This window comes from Embiotoca jacksoni, unplaced genomic scaffold (assembly GCF_022577435.1).
Source record: "Embiotoca jacksoni isolate LCO1_2020_lvr unplaced genomic scaffold, fEmbJac1.0.p SCAF_16, whole genome shotgun sequence".
NCBI classification, from domain to species: domain Eukaryota; kingdom Metazoa; phylum Chordata; class Actinopteri; family Embiotocidae; genus Embiotoca; species Embiotoca jacksoni.
The window spans coordinates 2526247-2542920 of NW_027185296.1; the positions used below are offsets into that span (position 1 = coordinate 2526247).

Genomic DNA, 16674 nt, shown 5'->3' on the forward strand with positions numbered 1-16674 from the left:
CTGGGATCTCAAACTTGTTTTAGAAAACTAATTACGTTTGTATTTTTATTTGTGTTCATCTAAATATGTCGTTTCCCTTAATGTTTGAGCAGAAGGAAATTGTTAAAAATATATATATATATATATATATATATATTGCCAAGTAAACATGAAGTAGTTACATATTATGACCACCAGTGGACGCTGAAACACATCATTATTCTACATAGGGATATATGAATAGGATGGAAACTCCGGACAATCGTGAACGCGGCACAATGCATACGCAATAAAAGATTACTACTTCCGGTAAGGATTAAAAAAAAAATAATAATAACCCTAAACGCCTGTCATAACCGTCTTGGGTAGGTATTTCATGTATGTATTAAAGAATCATTTGTGACCGCTGAAATTATCACGGGTGAGGTTTAGACACGACATACATTTTGCCATTTGAGTCACCTTTATTAAAGTTTAATATAAAAAAGACTATCCTGACAATAGTAGCAAAAGACAGCTGCAAAGAAAAATGAATATAATACAAATACTTGAGTGTATTAAACTACTGAATGTAGGCCTAATGCAATAATAAATTGCGCTGTTTTGTGAACATTTTAAAGTACTTGCATTTTACTTCGGTATTTTCATGTGCGTTTAAAAAGCTTTATAATATTTATATTGGTTGAGAGTCCAGCGATAACTGGTTCACGGGTGGAGGGGCCAGTGGGCGGGACGAGGCTTCTCCAACAAACCAATCACGAGTCTTCCTACCGACCAATCAGATAACAGGCAGACTTCTCTTCCTGTTTGGCCGAGGGATTCATTATCGGGTGAGTAATAAAGCGTTTATCCAAAAAAAAAAAAAAAAGTAGACACAATTTGTAAAAGAAATAGCCATTGTCGTGGCTGAAAAAACGAATACATATTTAGCAAATATTGTTTTCCGTCTGAAAGGTGGACGGTTTGGATTACCTTCAGCTGTGGATTTTCTCCGTTGTGTGTGTGTGTGTGCGTGCGTGCGCGTGTGTACACCGAAGTGCTAGCAGCCAGGTTAGCTCAGACAGCGGCGTCCCCGCCTGTAAATTAATGCCGAAACTGAGTATCGATCGCATGTTTTTGTACAACTTCTCCCGTCTTGTTCCGCACAGACGTATTCCCGAAATTACGCGAACGAAGTAAACACTCGTTTTCACTCTTTCGCAGTCAGTTTGCACGGACGTAGATCATGGGAGGTATCAAACAAGAGCAGAGTGATGCACAGCAGCAGCCGAGAGCTTCACACGCAGCGCATCAACCACAAGATGAGGTAGGTACTGCTGCATCTGACCACGGTGCTCCGGGCTCTGGGACTTGCCTTTTTTTTTTTTTATTTTGTCAAGTTTTACAACGGAGAATTTGATTGAACAAATTGCTTAAGCAGTTACACTTGCACTGTTCTTACCCAGTTGCCATTTCACCTGGTTGCTGAAAGTAATTCACGTTAATACAACACCCTTTGTGAGGGTCATAATGGTGCAGGAGGAAAGAAAATATTAGACCTTTTTATGCATCTTTGTAAATGACTGAGGTGAGATTGACTGAGCATGCGAGCTCTTTAATGGAAATCTATTAACACGAGTTAATGGATGAATAGCAACAAAATCACAAAGATAAGCAGAGTCATTAGATGAAATACAAATCTGACGGCAATATTTTTAAGTGTAATGAAATCCAAATCAACGGCAGTCTAATGATTACATAGACAACACTTCTGTGAAACTGTTGCAACAAAAGCCAAACACTGTCACCTGAATGAAGGTAGTATTTAATACAGTTAGTTCATCAGTTAGTTTGCCAAAAATACTGATAATAAGTTCATCATGTGCATAATTGTTTAAGCAAAGATGTAAAAAAAAACTCCGATATTCCTGCCTTCTTATGTTTATTTGTGAATATTTGCTGGTTATCTTTGTCAACTATGATAGTAAATTGAATACTTTACTGAATACTAATTTATTTAACAAAATTGTTTATTTCTTGATTTTGTTATGGATCAAACAATCAATCAGGCAGCAGATCTTAATTGGTCATGAAAATAATACTCAGCTGCATGGCATAGCTGTTTAATGAACAAGGAGGACTAGCCCAGATTATTTCATAAGCCCTGCCTTTCAGCGTGTCGTTTCTCATATCTGCAGCCTAAGAAGAGAGGCTGGCCGAAGGGAAAGAAAAGGAAGAAGGTGCTACCAAATGGTCCCAAGGCCCCGGTAACGGGGTATGTTCGCTTCCTTAATGAACGGCGAGAACATATGCGTGCCAGATACCCCGACTTACCTTTCCCAGAAATCACCAAGAGACTCGGAGCTGAGTGGACACGATTAGCCCCGAATGACAAACAGGTAGGTTTTTTTTTTTCATTTGTCATCTTCTTTTCTTTCCTAAAGATGTTGGAAGATTATGGTGTTTATTTGAATTTTTTTAAAGCCGTTTCTCACCAGTGATGTTCTTTTCAGCTAGATGGTTGTGAAATGTATATGCTGATATTTTTATGATAAAACGTACAACGTGATCATTTGCCACAAAACAAGTCAGAAAACCAAGGATCTGTAATTGAGCAAGACAAAAAATTTCCCTGAGTAAAGTATCACAACATAGTTTTTGTGCTGACAGCGCTATCTGGATGAGGCGGAGCGAGAGAAGATGCAATATGCCCAGGAACTGAGGGAGTATCAGCAGACTGAAGCCTATCAGATCACCAGTGCTAAGATCCAAGACAAGAGGATCAAAAAAGGTGACCACAGCTTACCTCATGTTTATTTGGCTGATTACAGCTCATGTATGTGTGTTTTTATTGTTTATTGCACCTAAAATAATCACCACATCACCAGTCCAAAGAGAAAACTAGATTTGATTAGCATTAGTCTGTGCCATGTATATATATATAAAATATATTCTTCTTTTTCAGAAGATGCTCCATCAGTAATCATCAGTGCTACGTCAGGGTCATCTTTAGCAAAAGTACGTGACATTTTAAGATCTTATCACTTTTCTCCTCCGATGTCATTTCCACCTGAATTTCAAAGAGCTAAGTTGTCCCTTTGCTGATGATGTCTGTTTTAGGCCTCTGACCTCCCGAGCAGATTTGACATCCCTATTTTCACAGAGGAGTTCCTCGATCAGAACAAAGGTAACAAAGGAACCGAGCAATCCTACTGTTAGATCACAAGTAAAACACAAACACGGCGCTTGGTACTGATATTAAGGCAGAATTATACAATTATTTTATTGGGTAATTGCACATTAAGACATAATAGCATACTTCTGTCAAACCCTTTTTAATTTCCCTCCGTGTTTTCAGCTCGAGAGGCAGAGTTGCGCCGACTTCGTAAAGCCAACATTGAGTTTGAGGAGCAGAATGCAGTGCTGCAGCGGCACATTAAGGACATGTACAATGCTAAAGAGCGCCTGGAGGCTGAACTGGGGCAGGACGAGAAGCGTACCCAGGCTCTTCATCAACACCTACTGGCCATTAAACATACATTGGTCAACAGTCTGTCATCAGTCCCCCTGCCAGGTCAGATTTCATTTGACTTGTGTTTAGTCAGCGGGAAGGAAAGAATGCATAGCATTATGCCTGTATGATATAAGAGAGATATTCTGTTGTCAGGTTTTATTTTCATGTGATGTTCATTTTTTTTTAATTTATTGTTATAGATACAAAATGTTAGCTTTCTTAAGTGACAACTTGACTTTGAAATATCTTTGTATAATAACAGGCAATATAACAGACATTGGATTCTCATATTAGTGTTTACAATCCATGATGTTTTCCTTGAGAAAAAAAAAAAAAAAAGTATTCAAGGCTGTCTGGATTTGATTCTTCTGTGTTTTTTTATGAACAGGTACTGGTGAGACGGCATCTCTTGGGAACCTGGACTCCTATCTGAGTCGTCTCAGTGGCGTACTTGAGGGAAACCCCCACAAACACCGTGCCCTGCTTAACCAGCTTTGTGAGGTCCTCTCTCATTTGGACAGGTAACTAAGATATCCCAGACTCAACCTGAGGGGGCGGAAAGATTGAAATAGAACACTGGCAACTATGATATAGCTTACTGATGCTCTGCCAAAACTCTGGGCAAATTTCCCTCCACATATTTTTGCACATTTAATTTTCTCTATCATGTTTTAAAGAGGAATTATAGAGATGTGGGTAGCAACAAACCTCTTCCCACAGTCTAATTTCAAATTTAGCATCCCCTTTGGTTTTCTATCGCGTGTGCAGTTGGTGCCTTTGTAGCTTAGTGACTGCATGGACAAGTCTGCACAGTTACATCTTGAAAAAATTTTTATTAACTCAGTATTTCATGACAGAAGTTGATGCCTTTTGAGTGGGAGTCTACTGTAGCCAGAGTTTTTTTGGAGCCAGTCCCTGGTGGCCTTCAGTGGTGTTGCACTTTGGGACTCTTGTGCATTAGCTTCACTTTTCAGACCGGGAGACTGCGTCCATTTTCATGTACAGTGCATCCGGAAAGTATTCACAGCGCTTCACTTTTTCCACATTCTGTTATGTTACAGCCTTATTCCAAAATGGATTAAATTAATTTTTTTCCCCCTCAAAATTCTACACACAATACCCCATAATGATAACGTGAAAAAAGTTTTTTTGAATTTTTTGCAAATCTATTAAATTATTAAAAATGAAAAAAAAAAAAAATCACATGTACATAAGTATTCACAGTCTTTGCCATGACACTCAAAATTGAGCTCAGGTGCATCCTGTTTCCACTGATCATCCTTCAGATGTTTATCATAGGTGGAGTCAACCTGTGGTCAATTCAGTTGATTGGACATGATTTGGAAAGACACACACTGTCTATATAAGGTCCCACAGTTGACAGTGCATGTCAGAGCACAAACCAAGCCAAGAAGTCCCAAGGAATTGTCTGTAGACCTCCGAGACAGGATTGTATCGAGGCACAGATCTGGAGAAGGGTACAGAAAGATTTCTGCAGCATTGAAGGTCCCAATGAGCACAGTGGCCTCCATCATCCGTAAATGGAAGAAGTTTGGAACCACCAGGACTCTTCCTAGAGTTGGCCGCCCGGCGAAACTAAGTGATTGGGGGAGATGGACCTTAGTCAGGGAGGTGACCAAGAACCCGATGGTCACTCTGACAGATCTCCAACGTTGCTCTGTGAAGAGAGGAGAACCTTCCAGAAGGACAACCATCTCCGCAGCACTCCACCAAGCAGGCCTGTATGGTAGAGTGGCCAGACGGAAGCCACTCCTCAGAAAAAGGCGCATGACAGCCCACCTGGAGTTTACCAAAAGGCACCTGAAGGACTGTCAGACCATGAGAAACTAAATTCTCTGGTCTGATGAAACAAAGATTGAACTCTTTGGCCTGAATGCCAAGCGTCATGTTTGGAGGAAACCAGGCACCGCTCATCACCTGGCCAATACCATCTCTACGGTGAAGCATGGTGGTGGCAGCATCATGCTGTGGGGATGTTTTTCAGCAGCAGGAACTGGGAGACTAGTCAGGATGGAGGGAAAGATGAATGCAGCAATGTACAGAGACATCCTTGATGAAAACCTTCTCCAGAGCGCTCTGGACCTCAGACTGGGGCGAAGGTTCATCTTCCAACAGGACAATGACCCGAAGCACACAGCCAAGATAACAAAGGAATGGCTTCGGGACAACTCTGTGAATGTCCTTGAGTGGCCCAGCCAGAGCCCAGACTTGAACCCGATTGAACATCTCTGGAGAGATCTGAAAATGGCTGTGCACCGACGCTCCCCATCCAACCTGATGGAGCTTGAGAGGTCCTGCAAAGAAGAACGGGAGAAACTGCCCAAAAATAGGTGTGCCAAGCTTATAGCATCATACTCAAAAAGACTTGAGGCTGCAATTGCTGCCAAAGGTGCTTAAACAAAGTATTGAGCAAAGGCTGTGAATACTTATGTTTACGTTATATTTTCGTTCTTTATTTTTAATAGATTTGCAAAAGATTTAAAAACTTTTTTCACTTTGTCATTATGGGGTATTGTGTGTAGAATTTTAAGGGGGGAAAAAATGAATTTAATCCATTTTGGAATAAGGCTGTAACATAACAAAATGTGGAAAAAGTGAAGCGCTGTGAATACTTTCCGAATGCACTGTAAATCCATGGCACAGACCCGTACACCCTAATTACAGCTGTGCGACTCTCCAGCTATCGGTGATAAGGAAAAAAAACACAAAAAAAACGCACGTCTGAAATCTCTCGTAACTGCTCACTACTAAGTAAACTATTGGGCAAGTATTATTTAGGGAGTGGTTTCAGACACAGCCCTTAAAAACAATGTGTGTGAATATTATCTTTTCACTAACTGTATGCTTTCATTCATTGTCAGTGAGAAGTTATGAGGAGACTCCGGTCAGGGACCCACTTATTCTTGGATCAGAGGGACACGTGACAGGCTTGGGGGTATTAGGTCAAGTCAGTACCATTCAACATAGCATGTAGGTATGGTATGGTCTGCAAAGGAAAGGGCACAAACACAAACAGTCCATGTCTACATGCCTATTGTTTATGAATATGTGTATTATGTAGAATATGTGTATTCCTACACGTTTTTTTTTTTGTGAATGTAAATCTGTGTGGCAACATTGAGGTTTTTACAGTTCAGGATTTTCATCTAATATGATGTAATTTTACCTTCTGAACTGCCTTAATTCATCAAAATTGGATTGACCCTAACTTTGTGTCGCATTTTATCAGAAGTTATCTACAAGTCGATGAGATGTCCAATACAACAAGCCTAATTATCAGTTTACATGAAATGCCATGTGGTGGGTGGGGGGATGTGTAGTCTTATTTAGAATGCATGAAAACAACAAAAAACTGGAAGGGGTGAAAATTAAATGTTTGGGTATACATGTTTGAATTTACATTGATTATGCCAGGAAGTGGAATGGGCAAGCAGTTTCACATGTTGTTAGATTATTATATATTTGTGCAGTATATTTGTATTTTTTCAAATGTTCATTAAACCATACTGAAAAATACAGTTTCCAACAAAATATGAGTGTGATTTATTTTTTATACTATAGCAAGACACATCTATAATTATATATTTTTTTTAATGTATTCAAATCAAATCGTAAAACAATGTGTCAAACCTGCATATCTAGATGAAATACGCTTCAGTGAGAGTCTAAAGAACTGTAAAATGAGACACTTTTGTGATGCAGGTGACACTGTGTCCCAGCAGGGTGTGCTGTTGACCCAGTTACATTTTGAATCCTGGACCTGCTGTTAAGCAGTTTGTCAGTCTAGCTGCTGCTTTTGTTTCGTTTTAGGATGAAGGTGGGATGACCTGTGGTAAGTATGCAGTACTGTCTAACTCCTGTGTTTAATGACTACATCCAGCTCAGATTGTGTCGGCTCAGACTGAGGCATCTGAAAAATGACCTATCTTTCTTTTTCTGTATTCAACACACTTAGGTGCTTCCAGTCAAGTATCAGTTAACCACCTCAGCTCAACATTTGTGTGCATTGTTATTGACTTAAAACAGGAGAAATTATGCATCGCTGCAATCTTAAACTCTGCCTGACCCACGCAGTCCAAAAAGTGATCACAATCAATATATGTGAATTGAAATCCAACTTTTCCGTTGAAATTCAGCTGAAGTTAATCAGAGACTCATTACTTTGCCTTGTAACCACCACCCTTGCTATTAGTGTATGTGAAACGGACTCATTCGAAGTAATTATCATGTTGCTATTTCCCCTCAAGTTCTAGTGTATCCGTAAGATGGGGCTGAATAATATTGTACAGTATTTTATGTTTTTTTTTTTTTTTTTTTACTAATTATCTCCACGTTGATAATGTAATGGTATTTAAGGATATCAGTTGTAAGAAGTTGTTGCTAAAGATAATAAAAATGGAGAAATAAGCTAATTACTTGACGCCCCCGTACATCCCTCCCACCCTTACCTAAACCGTCACCATGCGCTGTGACGTCACCGCCAGGAGCTGGGCACGCAGCGATGGTGCTGATGCTGAACAAGATGGCTGTGTGTTGGGGACTGGAGAGCTGAGAGCGAAGGAGGGGAAAGAGTCTTCAATTTAGACGGACACGCCATACACAAAGACGGAGAGGATTGCGACGCTGGCTTTTGATTTTTTTTTTTTTTGTCAGGTGTAACGAACCCCGTCGGGCCGTGGTCCCGCTGACGAGCGACGGCAGGCTTCTCCATCTCTAGTCCAGCCATCCCTCCCTGGACTGTATATTGCACTGATTAGCTCGGGCAATAAGGAAGCCGGTGAAGAAGCTGGACCCTGTACTAAAGGCGCTTATAAGAAATGTCATTGCTGTGTGTTGGAGGTAAGAGAAAATACTAATAATCCACGTCTTGGCACGACTTGCTGCACCGTTTCCTCGATTTGCAGGTGTGAGCAGCTGACTAACTCCAAACAGTATCTTGACAGCTTTTAGGGATTAAACTGTGATAATGAAAATCCAACAATCAATATTATAGAATAGCCATTTTGCACAAGGAGCGTTGTTAAAATGTGCCACCCTGTTAAATGGCAGTTTAATGCAAACCCCATTAGTAAGGCAACAATTCCATCACCTTTATTAATATTTGCACATTTGAATCAGTTTTCTTTTTTTCCACTATTTTCACCCAGAATATATTGCACTCCTGCTGTCCTTAATGACAGCCCAAGCTCATTTTACAAAACCTGGCAATGCTACAACTGGATCGATTTATGGAGTAGGTGTATGCCTCTGGCAGCCTCTGTCAAACATAGTAAAGCGAGATGTAATCCACTCCCTGTTTGTCTCTGTGTGGAGTGTTTTATGTTTCATTTCTGAAAAAGCACATACAAATTTTTGATTTAAAAAAAAAAAAAAAAAAAACTGACTAGACTGGAGACCTGTCATCTCAGTTTTCTTGCGTAATTTTGCGGACAGAAGAAAAAGGCGTGTGCTGTAGCTTACTGGATTTCTTAACAGTAGGATTTCTATAAACTACATGACTCATTGCAATATAATTAAACTTCTCCTATTGATTGAGCTACACATCTCAACTGATTATATACTTAAATAATGCAATATTCCCAAGTCTTGGTTTCCTCTTGTATAAAGAGGTCCCAATTCATCCATTTTCTTCACAAATGGTGAATGGTCACTGATGAAGTATTTGACCTTTCTCGGTGAAGTCTCTGATGTGGTCTGTTATGTTTGTGTCATGACAAACAAGTAAAAGTGGCTGCAGACCAGATCTATCTCTTCATTATAAGGGTTTTCAGTGATTCAATGATGAGCCCTTAACTGTCATTCTGTTGCTGTAATAAGTGAGCATTAAGAGGAAGAATAACGGTTTTGGCAATATCAAAGAAGTACAGTCATGTTGGTTTGGTTGGGGTTTTCATTTGGATCATTTCATATCTGGATAGCCAAATTTTGAGCAGAAGACTTGAAAGTCGAAATGTCTCTCAGTTAGCCAAAGTCCTGTGCTGTCATTTATCATTTAAATTAACCTGTATAACCATCCAGGTGGAAATTGAATGAGTGGAGTGGGCAAATGTCCAGGAAATGAGATACCATTATCTTGGGGACCTCCTGTAACCTCCTGGTCATCCCCACATCTTACTTTAAGAGCTAAAGGTTTACACATTTGAAACACACTTGAATTGAATTGTGGTTAATGTTTCATTAGGATTAAAAATACTCTTCTCTCAGCACTATAAATGAAATGTATGTCAGTACAGCAAATTCAAAGAACTGGTTTATCTAAAGACAGCAATTTGATACAAAATGCTTTATTATAAATGCAATCATAGCTCTGAAAGACCCTCAAACCACAAGTTTATAATCTAAAATCTATCTGTGATAATGCCTGCTGAAATGTGTGCACATCTTTCTCCTGTAATCTGTCACTTCCTGGATACTCTTTTAACAGGTTTAGTCGGATCCACGGCCTTTTTCTAATCCTCACTAAATTAGTGTGGGTTTTCCGAATTTCAACAGTTAATTATAACGATAAGCAATACCTCCAGTGCTTCAAACTAGAAACAAATCTGTGCCTTGCACTCTGAGAATTTTAAGTCCAGTATGGGAAGATTTTTCGTTCTTAGACCCACAAAGATGAAAAAACTATTTCCTTGAGCTTCCACTTCAGATTCAGCGAGTTTGTGAAGAGGCTGCTATGCTGATGACACCAGGCTGGAGCTGATTGCACAGATGTCAGGATTGAGTTTCAGGCTGGTTGGTGGTCCCTTTATGTCCTGAAGCTTTGTTGGCATAGCAACCCCAATGGTATTTTAGGTCTCTGCTAGCATTTTCTTATTAGTTTCTACACACTTCCCATACAGGCCCGCAGTTAGGTTTATATTGACACTATATTTTCTTTCATGCCAGCAGTGAGAAGAATGGAGAACTAGAGGGAACGAGGAGAATGGCTGTTCACCTTGGGCTGTAACAGTGATGTTTTTTATTGCCTGTTCAGAGATGTGTGTATGTCTCATGATGTTAGATGTAGTCTGTGAAATGATGGACTGTGCCACAGAAGCTGAGTAAGCACACTCAAATGTGCCAGCCTTCCTACTGTCACACCCTGTAGCAAGTCGCCAGTTCACGCATGACGACCTCATAAAAGAGCGAGTCACGAAAGACATCCGTATCAGTGCCCCTTTCTCTCATTAGCATCCATATAATAACATTTACATATATTTGGATCATTAGAGAAGAATATTTTTGCTAAAGTATCTAGAAAGTCTGACATTAGAAATGAATACTGTATGATTAAACACCATGTTATACTATCATTGACTGGTTCTGTGTGTTTTTAACATTTCGGATACACTGCTGCATTACTGTAATAATGACTAGTGTTTCAAGGAATCTGGATACAATTGGGAGCAAAGACAAACCGCTTTTTAATGGAAATATATATAGTGATATATATAGTGGATATTGACGGGCTGTGGTTAATGATCCTCCATATACTCTTTACTGCATATACTGCATTGTATATTTTCTGAAAGGCAGACTGATAAAAGTGTGCACTCTATATAGTGTCCATATTTTCACTCTAATTATTATTTCAGGTGTTAATTAGGTCTGGATGAGAGGAGTCATCAGTGACCACGGAGTACAGTGGTCATACCTTAATCAACAGTACTGATATATTCTTGTAGGTCTTCTGCAGGTGTGTGTGTGACTCAATTTTATGAGGCAGACAGGGATGAGCTCTAATGACCTCTCAGTCTTGATAACTGTTTTCACTTTAATTGTGCATTTAAGTCATTTCTTTCTCTTTTTTTTTTTTGTCATAATTTTCACATGCGTCTTCCCTGCATTCCCTCTATGAGAATACAGGTTATTGTTGTTGCTGGTGTCCGAATAATTGTTCTGGAGTGTGGCCTCTTTGGAAGCTTTTGATTGGAAAACCTCAGTAAATAAAAAGCCCCTTTAGCTCCTCTGAACCAGGGCATGAGTCAACGTATTTGCCCGAAAATGAGATGCTGTAATTGCTGTGGCAGCGACTCAACATTTTCTGTTGAGGGTTTGCAGAAAATATGCAACACTCTTTTTTTTTTTTTTTTCCCACCTACTCCCCTTCACCCGTTCCTCTGTGCTGTAACTGCAGCAATATTGTTTTACTCTTACGCCTGTGAGCAAGTACCACCCCCCCCCACACACACACACACATACGCCCCCACACCCCCCCAGCCCTTCTTTCCAGCCCCCCACCCCCACCCCTGTCACACTGAAGTGGTTATTTTTAGTGTTGGGGATGCAGCTCACTCTGCCTGCATCCGGCACCACAGAGAGATTAATGGAGCGCGAGAGAAAGAGATAGAAAGGGAGCACACGTGCTCACTCGCCACATGGCAGTGGGGGAGCTTGTAGGAGCAAGTGATTGAGTGAGAGGGAGAGAGAGCAGCGATGACTAGCTGATGGTGAGGAGGGGACAGTGTTTGCGGGAGAGTGTTTGGCAAGGGTGCAGCCAAGGTGCATCTGTCAATTACTGTTTATTTAAAGGCAACGGGCTCATTTGAATGCATCTTTGTCAAATATATGTTCAGCGCCTCGGTGGAAATGAACCTTCCTTACCGCTCTGGCATGACTGACTTTACCAGCTAAAATATCAGGCAGAGGCTTTTAACTTTGAAGCTGGCTGCTGGCTAAGAAGCACATGCCTCACCACGCCACTTACCCCGGCACCTGCCTCATGAGTCAGAACAATATTTAAGTGAAAAGCTATTTTTAGAAGCCAATTTGTCCACAATGATTAGCATCCCTGCTCTGCTGTCACTGACTAAGAACATGACTCGGAATGAGTTTCTTTGTGATCATCACTTTTACAACCCTCATTTTTGGGGGTTTTCTTGATTTAATAACAGGCAGTGTTTATTTACGTAGCTCCTTGTGACTACTTGCAGCCATTCACACATGCTTTGAGTGCATGTTGTTGAAGTCCACTTAAATTGATTATAAATTTAAATTCCTTGTATTTTTTTCCCTTAAATGTAACATCAGTGGAAAGAGGGCAATCAGTAGGGATTAAATACCAGCGCTCTGAATATTAATACCTCACTGCTGAAACTAGGGAAGATGGGCATCGGCAGGGTGCAAGATTAGATGAATAATGAATGGACTTTTGACGTCACCGTGGTTTTTAAAAGTCAGTCTAGTACCCCGAGAGGACCTTGCCTGGAGGAGCTGGCAGTGACACCTCAACAGAGCTGTGTCTAATGTGTCAGACAACCTGCAGCATTGCTCAAGTCTTATATACACACACATCCAACGTTCAGGGAGGAAAAGGCATGTGGCCACCCTCCTAACTGGCATCACCTTTTACTATTACCTGCACAAACTCAGAGACTCTGACATCTCCTGCTCAATGAGTGCATGTTGTGCTTCTGGCATTCTGTAAAATGCCAGACGGCTGTCAATCACCAACCAATCATACACTGTACCTTCATGCACATGTGCTATAGGCAGAGGCATGTATGGTAAAGTCACATGACACTGTCAGCATCATAGGTCTTAGACACTGCCTTTATAGATTCCTTGTACTTTTATTTGCGGCATGAAAATGTGAACTCTTTGAAAACCCTCAGAGTAAACAGACTGATTTCTTGTTTGTTTTTCCCAATTTGTTTGCAGTGAAGAAAGCCAAGCTTGATGGACCTCAAGGTGAGTTGTGAATCGCAGAGATCATCCTTTTTCTGAAGCAGGCTGTTTAAAGTAAAACACACAATGGCATAACCAGTGATGGGTTTTTTGTTTTGTTTTTTTTGTTTTTTAACAGAGAAATTTAACACATACGTCACCCTGAAGGTGCAGAATGTTAAGAGCACAACCATCGCTGTGCGTGGCAGTCAGCCATGCTGGGAGCAGGACTTCATGTTGTGAGTGCTTCTTGCCCGCTCTCACATCTTCTGTGCCCTCTATTTCAGCACTTCTTTCCCTTGTAAAAACTACCATAATTGGAGGTCGATCTCTGCAGCTCGCTCTGATTTGTTGCTCGGAGCTGAGGACCTCAAGTTTGGAAGTGAAAAAAATCTATTGTTGTGCAGTATGAATAAAGGGAGCTTCCCAGAGCTATAATATGTGGCACAAAGCTACATCAGCTGCTACCAGCATAACACTTCCAAATCTCATGTCAAACTGGAGGCAGCCGAGTTGCATTATGGGTAATGTAGGTGTCAGGTTTTGATGAAGAAGAATGCATGGAGAAAAGACAGTATTGTAGCACAGATTTTTTTTTTTAAACTGTCCATTGTTTCAATGTTATAGTCATGTAATACTAAATTAGTGCAATACACTTTTAATTATGAAACTGTATGTTTACTTTAAAAAAAAAAAAAAAAAAAAACAAGAAATTAAAGCCTTATAAAAGGAATATTTTTGACATTGTTCCAGAAAATAATCCTACACCCAATTTTTGATAGCAGATTGTAATCCATATTAACCCATAAAGAGTTTGAAACTATTGCCATTGAATATGGAATGGATACTGTTACTGCACATTAATAAAGGTGTCTCCTCTAAGGTTCAATTCTACAGCACACAAATGTGTGCAACTTAGGACAGCAGAATAAGTTCTCACTGTTCTCACAGTTATTTTTGCCTTCATCCTCTTGCTTCTCTTCTGCCTCTCTCCCCTTGAAGAGTGAGAGGATAACATAACATCCAAAATAAAGGTGCTGATGTTTGCACTGCTCCAGCAGTGTTCACACACCCAGTCGAGAAGGCTTCTCCCCATCCGAGCTTCATAAACACCTTATAGCTGCAGAACGTTGTGAAATACAACTGATAAAAAGTAAATTTTCTCCCAGTCCTACTGTTTTTTTGTTTAATCCACTACTTAGATCCCTCACTCTTTTCATCTCTTTCCTCTACTCTTTATGAACCTTTTATGAAGGAGCACAATACAGCCAATTCAGCCCGATTACCTCCTTAGTCCCCACGGAAACAGAAAGATACATTTTCATAGCAAAGCCATGATTATTATAAGGTTTTGATTCATTTAAACCAGTGGGTCTAGCAAGACGCATGATCGGAGCAGAGTAATCTGACCAGTCATGTGTAGGTACATTACAAATGTTAGTTACGTATAGTTATACTGTATGTACTCGATTGGATTGGTTTGTCCTATATGTGCTTTCTTTTATATCTTGCTGGCAGCCTTGTTGACAATCACCTCCTTTTTTTTTCCGTCTTCATGCTGAATGACTCATTTCCCTCAGCAGATTGAGTCACGGTGCAGATCCATCACCGGATTCAGATGCAGCTCCTGATGGCATAGGGCTGTGTTTCTGCAGAAAATCTTCTATATGTACACAACCGTGTCTCCACTCAGCTCTTTATTGCATTCTGTATCATTTCACTCTCTTTTCTCTCCTTTTTTCTACAGTAGTTTATTTCTCTTTTTCTTATCGTGTCACTTCCTCTTTCTGCTGGGCAGTGAAATAAACCGCCTGGATCTGGGCCTCACAGTGGAGGTGTGGACTAAAGGGCTGATCTGGGACACCATGGTGGGCACCTTATGGATCCCCCTTCACAGCATACGGCAGTCCAATGAGGTACACTGGCTCAGACCTTAGCTCTCACTCTGTACACTTACTGTGCAGTACATGTACACCAATACTCCAGCTTGAATGATACATTAATGCAGTAATTACATTTCTCGAGTCAACTTAATTTAATTAAGTTCATTATGTGAGGTTTTTTTTTTATTATTATTGGAGAGATTGAATTATGTGTTGTATTTTTAATTGGTTGCGGTTTAGATTAGTCACCTTTATATTACTCACTGGTAAGGCTGTCACAATTATTACATAACTGCAATTATTTTAGCTGATTGCAATCATTTCGCATATTCGTTAGAATTGTTTCCATTCATCTGTTTCAGAAAACAGGAATGCACCACCTTCTTCCGCTATGACTTTACGGCACGAGTGAATTAGCGTTACCAACTGTTTATCTCGAAGTGCTTGACTTCCGATATTTGACCAAGTGCATTTCAATGAGCATCTATTGATGTTAACATCATGGATTTAGTTGCAAAGCCAAACAATACGGCCAATAAATTGGCTCTTCTTCTTAATAAGGTGTATATCTATCAATAACTACGATCAGGCTATATATACTACAATTGTGGCATAAAATGAACAGAAAAAGACAATTAAATCCTTTATCGCAATTGTTTATATGGCAATTAATCATCAACTACAATTTCACAGTTGTGACAGCCCTACACATAAAGGATGTTCACAGATTGGTCAATATAGTTACTACTGTGTGTTAAGAAATGAGAAATATACAAGCATTAAGTATTCACCAGTGGCCACCACAGACAGCTGCCTACAGTAATATCATCTTGTGTAAAGGCTCAGTAAAGGTGACTGATATGCACTCATCAGCCATAACATTAAAACCGCTGACAGCTGAAGCATTAAGAATAATACAACAACCCAGCAATACATCTTCCCTTCATTAGGAATATAATGTTCTATTGTTGATCTGTTCTTCTGATTGAAAGAGGTGTTGATTTGTTAAATAGTCTCGGTTTCACAAAGTTGTCACATTTAGTTTTTTTAAGAAAATGGGAAAAATTCATTATTGTTCAAAAACAGTAAAACATTTGGGGATCTCTTTTAATTGCTTCATAACAAACCATTTGTGATCACTAAATCATATAAATCTGACTTTGAACGACAGGCTTCGAACACATGACAAAAGGCAATAATAATGCAGTAAGTATTGTTACAGTCATATTTCACTACCTCTCTGCCTCTTCCAGGAGGGTCCAGGTCAGTGGCTGACCCTGGACTCCAATGTGATCATGGCAGAGAATGAGATCTGTGGAACCAAAGATCCAACCTTTCACAGGCTGCTGCTCGACACCCGCTTCGAACTGCCACTAGGTTTGGCCTCTTATTATAAAATTATGAGAATGCATCAAACTGCATCAGTCTAATTTTATAAGTAGCTACTACATGTATTAAATTACATGAGGTTTATATACCTTTACAGTTGTAAGAGACTGCACTCTGTTTTTGTGCATACAGTTAGTGTTGAAGTGATATTTTTTTGAAAAGCACAGCAGTCACAGACTGTTTTGTGAAACCTTGATATTTTTATGACTTTTTTTGTAAGTTTGAGCCCAAGATTTTTTAAGTTCAGAAAATGTTTAAAAAGATGGA

At 39.8% G+C, this 16674-nt stretch overlaps 2 protein-coding genes across 10 annotated transcripts in view; both read left to right on the forward strand.

The window, feature by feature from the left end:
- The first annotated feature begins 728 nt into the window (after window positions 1–728).
- Window positions 729–7009, forward strand: hmg20b (high mobility group 20B). 3 transcript variants are annotated; one of them, XM_069150202.1, is made up of 9 exons: window positions 729–809; window positions 1183–1285; window positions 2157–2357; window positions 2629–2749; window positions 2924–2976; window positions 3079–3145; window positions 3317–3532; window positions 3861–3993; window positions 6355–7009. In XM_069150202.1, exons 2-9 carry the CDS (start codon window positions 1205–1207, stop codon window positions 6365–6367), a joined length of 885 nt encoding a protein of 294 aa, XP_069006303.1. In that variant the 5' UTR covers window positions 729–809; window positions 1183–1204; the 3' UTR covers window positions 6368–7009. The 3 variants fall into 3 exon arrangements, with proteins under 3 accessions (XP_069006303.1, XP_069006305.1, XP_069006304.1); XM_069150204.1 differs by having other exon boundaries at window positions 2927–2976; XM_069150203.1 differs by lacking the exon at window positions 729–809 and adding an exon at window positions 855–1029.
- A 986-nt stretch (window positions 7010–7995) lies between these two features.
- unc13a (unc-13 homolog A (C. elegans)) overlaps window positions 7996–16674 on the forward strand; it is a 46910-nt gene continuing 38231 nt past the window's right edge. For all 7 annotated transcript variants that reach the window (XM_069150205.1, XM_069150207.1, XM_069150206.1 and 4 more), the window contains exons 1-5: window positions 7996–8332; window positions 13130–13159; window positions 13275–13374; window positions 14934–15051; window positions 16272–16395. In XM_069150205.1, coding sequence (XP_069006306.1) covers window positions 8311–8332; window positions 13130–13159; window positions 13275–13374; window positions 14934–15051; window positions 16272–16395 — 394 coding nt within the window. In that variant the 5' untranslated portion in view covers window positions 7996–8310. The remainder of the gene's footprint in view (window positions 8333–13129; window positions 13160–13274; window positions 13375–14933; window positions 15052–16271; window positions 16396–16674) is intronic.